The sequence below is a fragment of the Pteropus alecto genome, unplaced genomic scaffold (assembly GCF_000325575.1).
Source record: "Pteropus alecto unplaced genomic scaffold, ASM32557v1 scaffold40, whole genome shotgun sequence".
Taxonomy (NCBI): domain Eukaryota; kingdom Metazoa; phylum Chordata; class Mammalia; order Chiroptera; family Pteropodidae; genus Pteropus; species Pteropus alecto.
In genome coordinates, this window is record NW_006431919.1 from 1,399,466 (window position 1) to 1,416,699 (window position 17,234).

The 17,234-nt window shown below is 33.9% G+C and overlaps 1 protein-coding gene across 7 annotated transcripts in view; it reads right to left on the bottom strand.

The window, feature by feature from the left end:
* Positions 1 to 3,667: 3,667 nt before the first annotated feature.
* Positions 3,668 to 17,234, bottom strand: part of CSNK1A1 (casein kinase 1 alpha 1) — a 41,631-nt gene continuing 28,064 nt past the window's right edge. For 2 of the 7 annotated variants that reach the window (XR_001516389.2, XR_001516390.2), the window contains 5 exons: positions 16,505 to 16,579; positions 13,891 to 13,997; positions 12,966 to 13,114; positions 7,930 to 8,355; positions 3,668 to 6,226 (listed from right to left, as the gene is read on the bottom strand). Coding sequence is in view for 4 of the 7 variants with exons in the window: in XM_006906382.3 (XP_006906444.1) it covers positions 6,219 to 6,226; positions 12,966 to 13,114; positions 13,891 to 13,997; positions 16,505 to 16,579 (339 nt within the window). In the remaining 3 variants the exon portion in view is untranslated. The remainder of the gene's footprint in view (positions 6,227 to 7,929; positions 8,356 to 12,965; positions 13,115 to 13,890; positions 13,998 to 16,504; positions 16,580 to 17,234) is intronic. The other 5 variants (XM_006906383.3, XM_015585241.2, XM_006906382.3 and 2 more) reach the window with 3 other exon arrangements.

The window sequence follows — 17,234 nt, forward strand, 5'->3', positions numbered from 1 at the left end:
AGCACAGTGCCTGGCACTTAAGACTCAACAAATGCTAAACTGCTATCTATTTGTAAAATTAATCAGTTACTATTTGTGCACAACTTGTACTTTTGTACATAGGATAAAAAATGCCACCACAAAAAATTCAAGATAAAGAAGCAATAACTTACACATTTTTCACCAGTTGGCAAGGGGGCAGAGTGGTTAAGGATATTAAAAACTGCCCATTTACTTTCACATTTTTGGTAGACACACAGAATCTAGAGGCTTATTAGTTTTTTGTGTCTAAATGTAGACTAAAACATTACACTCAATGGAGTCACATGTTAGCACAGTGCAAACCAGTTTTGCAATTAGTATTTACTTAGCAACTGCTGAAAGCAGTTTCTAAAAATACCTACCTTCCCCCTTTCTTCCAGTCCTAAATATCTAATGCACTTTATCACCACTTAAGATCTGTGTCACTGTCCACTGGCAGAGAACCAATGGATGACTGCTTGGCATCCCACAGAAATTGTTTCCAATCGTTATTCAAACTATTCTACTTCTCTGAAATCAGTAACACTGTAGACTTAATATGGCAATGTTGAGAAAGGCTACATTTTTCTACCTAGACATTCTACTCCATCAATGACATTATCAGGCTATGAAATATAAAAGTACTATTCATGGGGTGGGGGGAGAGAAAACCCTTTCAGTGAAAACATTAGTATATTATAACCTATATAAACCTGGGTACATGGAAATATATCAAAATTGTAAAGTCACAACCATAAGCAAAAATAACTTGATCAAATTTTATACCTAGCAGAATGCAATTTTTAATGCATTCTGCTCCTGAATATTAAGATATGGATATCTTAATCCAATACCAACAAGTGTAATCAACATTTTTCAGCTGATTAAAAAACAATTTTAATTTTTAACTGTTTTTAGTAGTAAAACTGGCTGACTTTATCAACACAGATGAGGTACTTGGTGATAACTAGGTAAAGGTTGGCTGACAAATGCAGTATATAAAATAATTGCTTTGTTTTAATGGCGAGTGCCACTACAAGTTTTTTAAATATGTGACAGTACCATTTGGCCCAGGTTCCAATCCTGGTTGTGGGAACATGAACACAACCATACATCTTTTGGGGCTTCATTTTCACCAACTCATCTCCAATAGGCTGAAGAAAACAAACTCTATTATTTGGTCCTAAGTGTGGACTCCACTAACGGCCAATCAGCTGAGTGGATAACTTATTTATGAAAACCCTCCCACCACATATCATTTTGGATCCTAACGCCTCCTCGGCTCCCATACCATTTGATATTTGTTTAAGATACAATGAATTATTTTGAAAAGGGAAGTTCTCATTAAAGAAACCAAGAGACCTTAAGTACCTCCTCCAATCCTGTGCTTGTGTCCTCAAATATAAAATGTAGACAGGACTTACCTCATGGGAAGCTGAGAATTAGGCAAATACATACATGTAAAGCACTCAAAGTGCCTGGCACACAGCACTCCATAAGTGTTAGTTACTGTTACCAATCTGAGTTTAAAACGGTGATAAAAATAAAAAGGAGAGGAATATCATGGCTCAACAATATAAAAGCTAAAGGAAATTAAGTTTAGGGTCCTGGCTCTGAATAACTTACCAACCTGTCTTACCATAACAGTAAGTTTCATGTAATTATGAGGATTAAATGAGATGACGTACATAACTTTAAGAACCTTAAAGTTCTATATGGACTCAAATTCCTTAATCCTGTGAAACTTAGTACTGTAACCTTTAAAAGGGGATAATATTACCTTTCCGACTAAGAATGAGGATCAAAAAATGTTAATATTTTCTAACTGTTCAGCCAAGTAATTTTAAGTCCCCCAATAAGTAATGTGTACTTTTAGGACAATGTAAATGTTCTGCTTATCAAACTTGTACTTGCTACTTTAACAAAATCATTTTCTAAAACATTTTTACTTTTATTAGCTGACATTCTACTTTAAGGAAGTTTTCCCTTCTCTCCATTTTTATATAAATATAGAAATCAAGGATTCTCACTGAGTTATGCTGCTATCACTATTTCAATAGTGTATCCTGTACAGATTTGGCTAGTACGAACCCTATATTTCGAGATTTCCGTTCTTCTCGGCACAAGAGAACGTTCCAGGTTTATCTTGTACCTTCTATGCCCCAGGCCTAAACTCAGACATTTCTCCAAGGAGCATCGTTCCTTTCTGAATTCCCTGTAGCTGGCTGGTATAGCTCCTGACAATCTAAAATCGATTTGGAAGGTACACTGTGATACCAAAACAGCTCAGTTCATTTCTTCAAATTCTGCATGCCTGGGGTGATAAATGACTAGATAAAATAGAAAATCCTGAATTTAAATATCAGATAAATAACTATGATTTATACACTCTGGTTGGCTGCCTCACTATGAAGGACTAAGATCTACTGGTCTCGTAAAGACTTTCTTCACCTCCATTTTTTCTACTCATGCAGAAATCTTCCAAGTCAGGTGCTTTGACTCAGGTCTTGGGTAGTAGTGACACCATTTAACTCAACACTGCTCCCAATACTTAAATAATTAATATTACAAACATTTCTTCATAATTTTGATGCTACAAGATAGGCAGGCAGTAGGAGTTCCTCAAAACAAAACAAAAACCAAAAACAAAAAACCCCACAACTCTTCAAGGGATCTGGCTTGACGAAGATAAAAGGTAGAATGAATCAATTCACCCCACCAGGCTGAAAAGGAGCAGAGATCAAATAAAAGAAATAAGTAGGAATCCAGGTCTCCCAAACTTGATGAATCTGTGGCCTCATTATAGAATTCTAGCCTCTGTGGGTCCACAGTCTCAAGCAAAAGACACAAAATAATTGACCAACAGCTTGAAACGTGTCTTGGACAGCTAGTTACTCTAATGTTGCTCAACATTTTCATTACACTTTTGCATCTATACTCAATGGGTCTAACAAGTCATTTCAGAAAACATTTTCTCTTCAACTATATACTGACTGATAATTAAATACAGAATGCACAGCCTGATGACATCAACTTACACTCGATTCACCACCATCTTTGGCCATTTCAGAGGTATATAAAGTCTGTTATTACTAAACATATTCCAGAGAAGTGGAAAAATTTTAGGACGAGGTCCCCAAAATATGAGTAATAGCAATATGATTAAAGTAAGTTTAGTCTCAAAAAGTCATTTTAACGGGACAGCACATCTGAGATAAATTCTTTTATGTGTTTGTTACACTTTATCACACATAGACCCACTCGCATCTTGGTCACATGGTCATCGATGTTTAAAAACTAACAGAAAAAGCCTAAAATATTGCTACATATCAGTTTGGCTCAGAAAGTCAAATACCTCACAGACTGCTGAATTTTCAGGAACTGAGCTGAAAATGTCTAAACCACATCTTCTTGCAATTCCCATGGTTCATTCTAGTCAAGTTAAAAGAACTCATTCTCAATAGGTATTTCAGCAAATGTTAGGGGAAACTAGCTTGTTACCTTGGGTTCTAAAATCCTTGTTTGGTACTCTTATTATAATGAAATTAAAATTAAGTATATAATTATTACAGTATACTCTGCTTAAAACATGTAATAGTACTGCAAGGGCTAGCAGAAATAGGAAAATCTCTTAATATTTGATGAAAAGTAATAGTAAAAGCAAACCTCCGAAATTCCATTTATAGGCCATAGGAGCATGAGCACAACCGTATGGGAGGAGATAACCAGTCTCTCCCTTTACATATATTTTTTTATTTTCTTGTTATACCTTCCCAAAACAGAGACATTCAACAGTAGTTAGAATGGCCATCTCCCAACATTTAAAAAAACTGCACCCCCAAATGGGTAAACAAAGTAAAGAGTAGTAACCTAGAGTTCAGCTGAGTAAGCCACTGCGGAGCCTTAAGTGGTGAGGTCTTCCAATTTCTGAGTGATGTGTCTTCAACTTGTATCATCATTTTAGTGGAAAAACATAATTTAATTTTGGTGAAATGAGATTCATCTCCCGACAGGATTAGTAACAGCATTCACTGAATTTCACATTCTTCTTTTGTGAACTGTGAAGAAAATGAATGGTAGCTAGAAGATCAATGGGATTCCAGCTCCAGCTGTAGATGGAATGACGATATACCAGGACAAAAACACCTATATTTTGATTTACAAAGCTAACAGCAGTTATAAATCTGCAACTTAATTACAGACCAACTACACCACAACCTTTTCAAATGGCAAAAATACAAAAAAGTTAAGTGTTACAAAAATATTTCAGAAAAAGTGCATAGTCTAAGTGCATAGTAAATAAAAGCACTGAAAAATATCTTGCTAGAGGGAGTTCAGCTTGGAAAAGTTATTACCAAAGCTAAACATTTTTTTTACACAAACTATACTTAAAAATAGCTTTATGAGACTGATTTCTGGCTAAAAGTATCAAAGGGTTTATTAGTCAAGAAACAAATACCTTAACTGACATGGGTGGATAGGGAAAAAACAAAGCTGCCTACCCCAAAAGTTCATACTCATTAAGATTTCTGCAGCATGATGGCGCTAATTTATCCTTTAATGGCAGAATGTGGTAATCATGGAATTAATTATTGCTAATGTAGTTGTCAAATAAAAAAAAGAAAAATTAAGCTTGACACAATCTGACCAAACACGTGTCAATTTACAATTTCAAGGTTATAGGTTATTTTACAAAATACCTACATTTACACAATAGGCTCCCGGCAGCATTTTCAGACGAAAGTTTTAATTTATCCTGACATGCTTATAAGTGAATAAATTACACTATTAAAAAAAGCATTGTTAATAAACCTTTTTCTTGGGTCAGAAAGAAGAGTGGCATATCAGACTGAGAGAAGTGCAGATAACTTACAGAAATGGGTGGGCTAGGGAATAGGGAAGGTCAGCAAGCACATGAATCTGAATGGTGTGATGTTCTCCAAGGTTGGGAGTCAATCTGCTCAAAGCCAATTAAGAGGGCACTTAAAAACTTCATTTTGTAGTTAAACCCTTTAACACTTTCATTCTTATTCAAAATCAGTCCAGCTGTTAGTCTGAAGCTGCAGGAGTTATAATAATACTAAGTCCTGGCAGATGCAGCACTTAGTATTTATGCCTGCAAGTCATTAAAAAATAATAATAATGCCTTTCCCCTTCAGACAAAAAACAATTTTTTAAATAAAAAAATCTGAGGAAAAGTTATAACACTAAACCTAAAATGATTTGCAAAGGAGTATTATGTAACAAATGGCTTGAAGTAGTCTATTAAAAAATTGGGGAGATTTGATTTCATAGTGAGTCAGCAAGGCATTTTTTTGTTGTTAAAAAAAAAATCTCATTTCCTTACAGAAACAGTTTTTAGTTTTTAATGAACTTGTAAACAAAAAAAGCTCCCATTTCAAAATAAAAACAAAATCCCAGATCATATAGATGTTTACAGTGATTACATTTATCTAAGCAACATACATACATGTTCAGTTTTAAGATGTTAACTAAATTTCTGTGACAAATATGCTTTTTTTTTTTTAATATCAAGAACATTATAGAGTTAATGCAGAGTCCTAAGGATAATCTAGTAGTCACTAAGTTTTTCTTAAGTCTTCACTTTAGATGCTGTTATTTCTAGCACAGGTAAGCAGGCAGTCTTTCGTATGCTCAAAACACTGGAATCTTTGGTTGCTACCATTATCAGCTGGCTTGCAAACAAGAAGCCAACCATTTTAAGAATGTTTTAAGTGAACAACTTGCAAACCCCAGGATGGATAGATAAACCCTAAGAATGCACAATTGTGAGCATTTACAACCATCACAACTGTGGCTGAAGACTGTTCATGCCGTTCTTCTGAAATGAGATCTCAAAGCAGTATAGTTCAAAATAAAAGATTTTAACAAAAAATTGGCATATGCACAATTTCTCCACCAATTTGTATGTGTCAACCATTTAGTTAACTTTTCCACTTGAAAAAATGCAATAGAAAACTGGACACCATGTTTCACTATCTCAGTTAATATTCACAATTACAGCGGCTACAACTCGGGACATAGCATCACCAGTGCTGCCCAGAGCCAGTTTATACTGAAATTAAGTTCTTTACACCAAGTAAATGGTTGTCCACAACCACTGGCTAGTGTACATATGAACTAAAATTTCTAGATTTGGGGAGAAACAAATGCTGCTCCGATCATCTGCACTGCTTCTTCTGTTCTTCGATTCATGCTTAGAAACCTGTTTTTAAAAAATCAAAACAGAAAAAAACGTTAAAATTCTAAGGCAAAAAAATTTTTTTAAAAAAACTACACCCAAAATAAAGAAATTGGGTGGATTTGGGACAGTAATTATTTTAGAATGGTGACTAATGTGATTTCCATCTATTTGAAAATCATTAGCTCAGTTTTGTTTTTGTTTTTCTTTTAAACAGAAAAACAAGAAAATTCTCTTCTGGATACTTCTAGGTAGGAGCAGTATAACAGTGAATTAAAGCCTCCCAGTCAGCATACTATTCTCAAGCTAGAGAGTTATTGTTAATTCCAATAAGCCTGTTTTACTTACTTATGTATTTCTAGTACCTAGAACATATTATGTGTCCAACTATTTGTTAAACGAATGAAAAATAGATTGCTTGGCTTTAACAACTAGACCATATAGTTCTAATCATTCTATGAGCAGAACTTTTCCGCCCATTATTTCTGATATGAATAAGGAACAGTTACGTTTTAATAAATGTATTCAAGACATAATTATCTGAGTTATTCCACTGACCACAAAAAACTGGTATGTTTTTATACAGAAACTTCAGATCTATAAAAATTCCTTTACCTCCATCAGTTGCACTGAAAAGTTTAGGCTTTATCACTGATTTGAAAATGTAAACAAAATACTTTTTTGGCTTATTTACTTCTCAAGGCTTCCCACCCTGCAAATGCTCCCCTCCTCAGCCTAAAGATTCCACGTTTTAATAGAAGAATTCAGGCAAATAATAGCTGCATGCTTTATCTATGGCTGAAAATATTACCTACAAATTTAACCTGTGGCTTTGAGAGAAAAATATGCCCATCTTTCAGGAATAGCATGAAAATCCTATCGGCACCTTCTGGTTTCCTTTAAGGCATCAGTGCCCCTTGGTACACCCCCTTCCAAACTCTTACAGCCAATATTTTAGCCCACTCTGACCTCACACTTCTTTAGCACAAATCATGTTTTTATCAATTACAAACTGCTCCTTTCTGGGTACTTCTCAAACATTTGTTGGACTATCTCCAGAGGCCTTTGTGGGATAAAATATTTCCACAATTAGTTTTCATGCATATATGCCTTTTTTTCAAATTCCAAACATTAATATATCATTTGTTGGCAAATATTTCCTCACTTGTTAGCTAGACATTCTTTCATTTGAAGGCTGAAAGTCACCTTCATTCAATAAATATACTGGGCTAAGACCCCAGGACAAGATGTAGTGCTGTACTCTGTTGCTCCACAGTGCCTAACACCAGAGAAGGTATAGAAGAGACCTTTGCTGCCTGTCCCAAGTACTACGTTCATAAAGCAAATGACAAAAATGAAAGATAACAAAAATCTGACTACATTCTGTAATTAATCCAACTTTAAAAACATAGAAATTTTAAAGTAAATTAAAACTATGGATTAGCTGAATAGAAATAACCCTTATCCTGATGGGCATTTGGTTTCAAGTACTGCAATTATTCTTAAATAAGACAAAGAGAAATGTTTTCACAACTACTAAAATTTCTGGGTTTTCATTTACCAAAACTTGTGAACGCAATTTCATTATACTGAAATAACTATTACACTGAATATCCAAATAGCTTTAAAATGGAAACCACTGTCACTAACAAACTAAAATGTGGAAATATAAGTTACACTGGCAGTCAAAATAGTAGAAATCTGTTGTGTAGGGATAAGAATTATACCTAGGTAAGAATTTTATCTGTTCATCTTTAATCTGATATTTGAGGAATTGCTGAGTCAACTAATGATTTACAATTGTTTACGGACTGGTTAAAGGCTAGCCTAACGATATTCCTGGCAGAATACAGCAGCCGAATCCAGATTTTATTCTTCAGATCGTCCAGTGTGCTATGATACTCCACACCCAGGGATCAATGTTTCTCCAGTGAATTATCCTAAGATGTCAGTGATGTTAAAAATCACAATAGAAGCATTCAGCATGATTTCGACATTCGGTCTTCAAGTGCTAAGCAAGCATTCTTCTCTCCAGTGTGCATTAGTCCTTGGTTTTTATCTTGAACTTTAGGTGGTATCTCCTGGCTTCTAAAAGTCCAAAAACCCATCTTCACTGCAACAACAGTTAAAATAAGAAATGGATTCCTTTGTTCCTAAAAAAAAATGGAAAAAAAAAAGTTAAAACAAGGTTTGAGGATCAATGTGACAGATTCAGGAGTAAATAGCTACATTTAAATTTCTTTTCAAATCTGCAAAAGGAAAAAAAATGTTCACTTTTATATAACTAACCAGGAGATTCTATCCTTCAATCTGAAAGTTAATGTATGCTCCTATTTGTGAATTAACTTCAGATGGCCGTAATTTTTTTTTTGACAGAACCACAAATTAGTTCAAAGGGATATTTACATAATAGTAAGGTTTAAAAGTCTGTGATGAGCTTTTGAAATGTAGAATTGTTTCACAGCATAAGACAAAACATTTTAAATTAAAATTTTAAATATATTTATATTCATCACTATGCAATGCAGTTGGTAAGATATAACTTTTTTAAAAAAGTAATTTTAAATATAACATTTATATTCATCACTTTGTAATGCCTTTTATATAAATCAACCTTTCCTATAACATGCTTGTGTGGTTTTTTTGGTCACACAGAATCAGAATAAAGCTTAGAAAATTTGAATCAGATTGACAGTATAAATAGTTGAAGAAAAACAAAGAAACCTACAACTCTTCCTTCTCCACAGAAAAGTATTAAATTAGGAAAGATAAAGGAAATAGATTTTATTTTTATCACTACAAATAAGATAAATGACAACTTAAGTATAGCAGGTAGACATCATCCCTAAACAGCATTTTAAAAAAAAACAAAAACAAAAACCCAGACTGATGATCCGATTTCTTTTGTCTTCCCTATTACAGAATTCATTCTGCTACAGATCTGAGGTTGTTGAATTTTAAAATACCTGTTACAACTGATTCCTTCCCCAACTGGTAGATGGTCTGCATTATACACGACTGAGTCACAGCAACACTGAACTCTTCTAGGTCTTCTGGACTGTTGTATTATCCAGACAATATGAAAAGTTTGATAGGTTCATCAGCCTTGGAGACGTGGACTTCAGATCATCCACAAATCAATTCTTGCACACTCATCTTCATTTCTTGTAGTTTTTTTTAGTTCTTTTCTCTCCAGCTTTATTGTCCACAGTGAAAAAAAGCTGACAAAAATTTCAACAAGCCAGATGCAGCTCCCTTTGAACTGAGTGTATTCAGAGCAGATCAGTCTCTCCAGATATTTCAAGGTCTTCCCCTGTGATTTAGGTTACGTTGCTGAGTGATCAGCCACGTTCCTAGCAGCAATTGGTGAAGTCAGAAAAAGTTAAGCTAGACATAAAAGGTGGTGAAGCTTGGTAAATACTGGAAGGTAATTCAAGGAAGACCATGGGCATGGTAGGATAATGTGATGGAAAACGATTTCTAATTTCTTGAATGTCAACAATTTGACATCGAGATACTTTTATTATGATAAAATTATTAGTATTTATGACTAGAGTAGTGAACAGATGTGTCAAGATGATCAGAATAGTAAACTTATGTGAGGATCCACCTTCAGTTTCACTACCTTCTGAAATTCTCCCCATCTTTGCCCTTAACTAAAGAAATGATGAACTTTAATTGGATTGTGAATGTACTAAAAACATCTTTTTCCTTTACTACTTCTTAAATGTCTTTTAAAAAGTACTTTTAGAATAATCACATATAGTTGAAGAAAAGGGAATGAAATGGATTTGAAAGTGTATCAGATGTGAATCTTCTTTTTCTCCTTAATATGTAAATAAACAATAATTATAATCGTGTGATACCTGGGCAATGAAAACTAGTACAGATAGATAGATCATAGCGGGCACTAGGAGAAACAACTTGTTTCTTATTCTTAGTTTTTTGATGGGCTTTGGAATAGAACATTTCAAAAGATCTTTTCTTTAGAAAGTAATTAGGATAGGAGCCTATTACATATAATAAGCCCATCTTAGCTGAACTGAGCTAGACTTTAAAGAGTGTTTGCATATTTTCAGTGAACTGCTTCAACAAATTATAGCTTTCTATGAAAGAAACATTAGGTACAGATTTTCAAAAATAAAAATAATCACATAAAAAAATACTAGTGAATGCCACTACTTGAGGAATTTTTTCCAGGAACAGACATTCCTGCAATATAGAAATCTACTTGCTGAAGATTCATTTAAGAAACTGAATTCTCTGATATGGAAACCTCTGAAAGTATAATTCTGTGAATAACAAATGATATGATTATTTAAACAGCACTTTCTAAAATTGTAACTAGAAAAATGCAATATGGTGTTTTCAACATCACCGAAAGGATTTCTTGGAACCAATAAATCATTAAACTGCATGAGCTCTTCCTTGAATAAAAATCTGTAGTGAACCCTAAGAGAGTATGCTTTTGAACACTCTTACTACTTAGAGACTGACCCAGATAAGGGGCTTGGGGTAAAGGTTAGAGGAATTGGTTCCCCACACCTATTTCATGTCACCATCAAACTTGCTAAAACTTTCATGGCTTTATATACAGGAGGTTTTCTGTAATATCTGTTTGGAGCACTAAGACCTATATCTAAAATAAATATGTTTTCAAGAAGTCAAAGATCAAAAGTAATTTTGTTGTTTTTATTCTGTGGAGTAGCATGTTTTAGTTGCAAGCAATATTTTGCTTGGAGCATCTGGATGTGCGTATCTGAAAGCAGTCGGTCAACGATATGTGATGTGTTTTACGAAAAGTCCAAATTTCAAAAATTTAAAAGTTCGTGTTTATGTAACAATGTATAACCTCTGTTATCTAATAATGCTATATAGATTTTCATAAAATTTTAAGTTGCTTTTATGAAAAATAGCTATGATACAAAGTAAGGATTAAACTTAAGTTTAATTACAATTTTTTCCCCCAAGGAAACATACTAACTCAGTGGGTCCAACTTCTCATCTTTAGGACCTAGATAAGGCAGGACAAAAATTCTGCTTGTTTATTGAGTAAGAGATACAGTAAACTAACAATGGAACTAGCTCAAAATAAGGTATAATTCTTTCTGAAGGCTGCTGAATGCCTGAAGTGGAATGTTCTAGGTCAGCTGAGATTTCAATCTAATTTTAGTTCTAGAAACTGCAACTCATGATGATCCTATTATCCCAGCTAGCTTTAAGCAAAAATTGGTTTCATTTCGTGAGAAAAAGCAAATATACTACAAGTGTCAAGTATAACAAGTCCCCAGTTTAGAGATTGACTCTCTGTTGTCTTACCTATATAGGAGGACCGTTTCTCCTACCTTCTTGGCACTGATGAGTTATATAATGATTAAAACACTCAAAAGGAGCAATTAAGTCCCAACTGAGATGCACGGGCAGAGTACTGGGCAAGCATTAGTGTGTGCTATCCTGAGCTGAAATTTCATCATCTAAGAACCCCCACTACATTAAACCTTCAACTGTGAATCCTTCTCAAATACAGAAACATGAAGGCATCTCAACTTTATTTCTAAAAGATGAGCTGCTGGGATGAGGATGACATCAGTTAATTATACTTCTTGAAAGTATTCTCAGATTAGAGCTTATTTTTAAAATAACTATTTATAAAATAGTTAAAATACAAAATTGAAAATAAGGACCAAAGAAGACCAAGTTCAGACTAGAGCAGTCATTCAGAAATTAAATAATTAGAAACTAAATAATTAAAAACCAAACCTTACCTGCCCACCACTTCCAGAAAGCAGGCAGGTTTCAGGAGAAAAGCCCCAGAAAGGGGAAAAGAAAACAAAAGACATGAAATACAGGAGTTGAACTGTATGGCAACGGTGATAAGATATGGAGCCGTGCCCTAACAGTTCTACTCCTTATAGCACCGAGAGTGCCAGAGAAAAGATAGAAAAGAAACATTTATTTCAATGGCATTTGCCCCAGTTTTTTTTCCAATTTGCAAGGCCTCAAACTGCAGAATTCAATTCCACATTGGATCCCTAGACTCTGTTTTAGCAAGATTTAAAAAAACAAAGCCAAAAACAAAAGAATCATTTTTTTTTTTGAAATAAACATATGTAGTTAAATAGCAACTAAAAGAAAGATCTGCTTTTTTGACTAGGAACACTGTCAAGCTTTTCAGTTATTTGAGTATTTAAGAGCTTAAACAAGATGCTCTACAACTGAGAAGACAGATACTATTGGGGCAATGCCAAACTCACCTCTTGAAAGTACATCATGTTCACAATTTTCCATTTTAAATACTAAAGCATTAACATGCAGAAAAAATTCTTAACACTGTTAGTCTGAAAGTCAAGACATCATGGCTAACCGGATTCATTATTAAAAATCAACAAGTGTTAGGTCTAGGATTTTGGATTGATTGATTATACCATATTCCCAACACCAAATGTTTACTTTGGAAAGGGTTAATGAATGAGTAAAAAAGATGCAGTTGTTAAAAATGACCCAAAATCCCAAGAGAAATGATATAATATACACACATATATGTATATACAAATATATATACATATATATATGAACAAGGACATTTGGGTTTAAAGTTAGTAGTCAAATTTTCCAAGGACGTCTTTTTTTAAAAACATAGAGCCAAATTTTTATGTATTTTAAAACCACCTCCTCGATCTAACACTGTTAGAAATGAATGAATTACCCAATTTTGTGTTCAATTTTTTTTCCCTGTAACGTCACTTGGTTCTTGGCTACTAACCTTTCATGTTACTCTTGGTTTTGTCAGTTTGCTTGCCTGTGGGGGTTTGGGCCTGCTGACCCTGCCCACTTGAAGAGGCTGCCTGCTGTGCTGCTTTCTGCTTTAACATTGTCCAATCAAATGTGTAGTCATATTGGTGGTTCAGGGTCCTGGAAAATAAAAAAAATTTATGTTAATCCCTTAATAAGACTAATTTAATACACTACTGAGCTTTTAAGACAGTGAGAGTATTTTTTAAGGATTTGAATATTTTCTCTTAAGTGTAGCAGCTCTTCAAAAATTTCTTCTCCTATAGATGATGTTCAGCTATTCAGGGGGAGTGGTAATCACAATAGGAGGTACCTTCTAAAACCAAATCAGAGTAGGAATGGGACTGTAAGTTTGTGAGGTGGATAGCTATACTAGTGACTTGCAAAGACTTTTCTGGGGTTAGAGGATTACCGCCAATTCGTATTCTCTTCCCACTAAGATTCTGAACCACGTGTACTCTATTCTTCCCCCTTTCGAGACCAATTCTGGGGTACACCTAGGGAACCCTAGAGTTTGAGCCTGCCTCCACAGTAGCAAAGACTCCATGACTGCTTGATATTTTAATTGCTTTTCATTTTGGTACTGAATAAGGTTCTGTACCAAAGTTAGAGAGTTCCAAGGGCTACCGACAGTCACTTAGATCTAATACGAAATGCAATTATTGTGGAAAAGTTAGATTCTAGTTTAAGTTTGATTCAACTGTTTCTCCCAAACTAATATAATTTTGAGCACATTTGCACTACAAATGGAAAAGCCAAACTTACAGTTCCTTAAAATTTTATTCATATTGGCTAGATGCACTTTAAGTTGCCACTTGTCAGAATAGATACGCTGGGTGGATTTAACTAATTCCCCTCACTGGAGTTTACAGTCTTAAAACACCTTAAAAACTGACCTGAAAAGAATGCGGAATAGCTGCCTCAGATACATGTAATCCGGGGCTTCCTCAAAGCGCAGCCCACGACAATAGTTTAAGTACATGGCAAATTCTGCAGGAAACCCCTACAAGAGTTCAAGAGTTAGAACACAATGTAAAAAAACAAAAACCTCATTTCAAAGTAAATGTATTTAAATACAAGCAAAAAATGTACTTGAGGAGAGTGTTTTAACTACTTTACTGGAAGATGTGAGAACTAAAATCTGACCGATATCCTCATAAATTTATAATATCATTTAATATTGGTAGAGGAAATATGTATCTTTTTACTACAGTCTTACATTCCTAAATTATTTAGATATTTTATCAATGTCTAATAATTTGATGGCAACAATAAAGAAATGATAAAATGGAGGCCAGCAATGTTCTTTGCCAGAACAGGACAATGAATGAGCTTTCCTCCCAACTCTGCAATTATTTATATTAGTAGTACCCATTCCTACATAAACAGAAAAGTAAAATCATCAACGGTGGAAACATACAAGGCAACCACTGTTGGGATACAGATCAATTCAATGCTTCATCTTATAGACTTGGTTTGTCCATAACTGTTATCATAGTGCATATATAATATATTGTTTTGTTCCATTAACATTATATTACAAGCATCCTTCTGTTATTTTCAACCTCTTCCTAAGCTTCTGGACGGCGGCATAATAGTCAACCTAATGAATAACCTAATGAATACATCACAAATGTTTCCCTATAATTAGGCATTTAAAGGATTCCAATTTTTCTCTATTATAAATACTAATAAGTATATCTGTGGGCATAAACTTTTTCCATGTTGCTTCCTAGAAAACATCTCAAAGATGTATATGAATATTTTTGAGACTGCAGATATATGAACGTTATTGAGACTGAAGATATTAATCACCAAAAGTATTTTGCCATCAGGAATGTACATAGGCAAAGCAGTAAAACAAAAATCACTACCTCTCAACTTGAGTCAATGTGAATGTAAAGGGAGGTAAGTTAAAAGAGGCAATCTCTTCCCACAACCTTATGATTTTAAGGAATTTCTCACATCGAGATCAAGGTATAATAGAATGAATATATTTGCAACATTTATTTTTACTGATTGTACTGACATAAACAGTTTTAATTTTTACAGAGTACTTTTATGCTATTTTATTTTTTGGGTGACCATCTGAAACTAAAGCCATAAATATATACTGTACAGTTTTGTTTTTAAAAACTCTTAATAAGAGTTTAAAAATTTTTAATACACATTCACGGTCTATGTTAATGGTAAGTAGCAATTATGAAATTTGCTTTTAAAGGTATTACAGATGGAGTTGAACACCACGACTGAGGGTCAATTGGTACACTTCATGTGTTGCCACCTTATGAAAACAGGCAAAACCTCAACAAGAGAACTACCAGTATCATAAGCATTACAGATGAGAAATAAGAAGTACACAACTGGACCATGAGACTGAACACATTCTCACTACTTTACAATAACATCTAATACTTCTGTGTTCTCTGTACCCTGAATCAAATATATGTAGCTAATCCAAAAAGATATAGTTTACAATTCCTAGATAAAAATTAAGAAGTGACACACCAGCACAGAATGTTACTAAATCTTGTCTTTTCCTGTAAAAATGGCCAACTTTTCTGATAAGCCAAATCAATCTTTCCATTGCATGGAAAAAGGAGTATATAGAAAATATGATGTTTTACTTCCTGAAGTATATAGATTTTAAAGTTATTTGGGTGGATTATAACATATGGACATTTTATTCATTAACCTAAAATGTATTTCATAATTTAAATCCCAAAGAATCTCAGAAAAGATCAGTCTCCCACCCGACTCCCTCCTTTATTATAGATATGTAGGAAAGGGGAACGCAAATTTGTGGATGGGGAGACGCATAAAAACATCACCATTTTCCCCTTCCACAAAGTACTATTTTCAACTCATGCTGATTTCTACTTTCTATTGCCCAACTATGTTAATTATATACTGCTTTCTAATTATTTCAGGTATGTAACTGTTGTCTCAAAGATGACCATGTGGTCTTCTTTCTATGGAAGACCATGGTTATTCATCATGGCATAAACATCTCTCCATTCTCAACTCACATGCCTCTCTATGAAATCTGAGAGTCTGGAGGTATGAGTCTGATTAAAGCTGTCATCTACACCATCAGACATGTGCTATTTATATTTTAGATTGTTCTGATCTGCCTGCCTCTGTTTCCCTACTCCCTGATATACCAATTGCTGGTATCCTTTCTTTTCTGGCACCGGCTTAGGGATAAGAATACTTTAAATTTAATTTTTTCATAAATTGCTGAGGTTCATTTAGGACAGTTTACCTGCCCCCTTATAGTTTCCCTCTAATTTTTAACAGATGACAGAGCCCAAACAAACCAGAAACAATAAAAAACTTATTTAAAATGTCATATGTTCAAGCCATTCTTAAAGATACTTATCAAATCAAAAATTATCAATAAGTAAATTTAAAATGGTAAATAACTAGCTCCTAAAAGGATGTTTTTTAAGTTCCGGGGCTGGCAAGTAGATTAGATTAGATTAGATTTTTTCAATCATGCACACCTACCTTACATAAAACTTCAACAGGAGTGGACATCTTCTTTTCACTAATCTTTTCATATTTTTGTTTCTTTGTTGCAGCCTGTGGAATATAAGAATCAAACCACATACTCAATACTACTGAGAAGAGCCTTATTAGTTTAACACATTAGATATAAATATAAACTTGAGATTCAAGAGAAATTAGAACCTAGAATAAAAAAGAAATCAAAGTATACTACATCTAAAATTTTCCCCCCTCAATTGTTAACTTTTTACATGAGTTTCGACTTCAATAACATTTTTAGCTATTAGGAAAGGGTGGATCTGACAGGAACATCAAGATGTATGATTTAAGTAAAAATGGGAGGAGTAAAATTTGAAATGAGTTTTCTTAACCCATATTCAACCCAAGGGCAAAGGTCATAAGCAGACCAATACCAAAAAAATGTGCCCATCATTCAGTGACATTAATAACTGGTGTTAAGTCAAAATATTTTTCGAAAAAAATAATATTCATATTAAATAAAGCTACACACACAAGCACTGAGCAATTTGCCTGGCTTATAGACATCAAAAAATACAGGAACTATTTTCCTTTACAAAACCAAGAGAATATAAAAACAGCCATTAAATTTGAGGACACAGTGACTTATCATTAACATAGGAAAACTCACAAAAGCAATGGTGAAACTCCTTGTTAACAGAAAATTTAAAGATAATTAAATAATAGAACTATTATTTCTGGATAAGCCAGT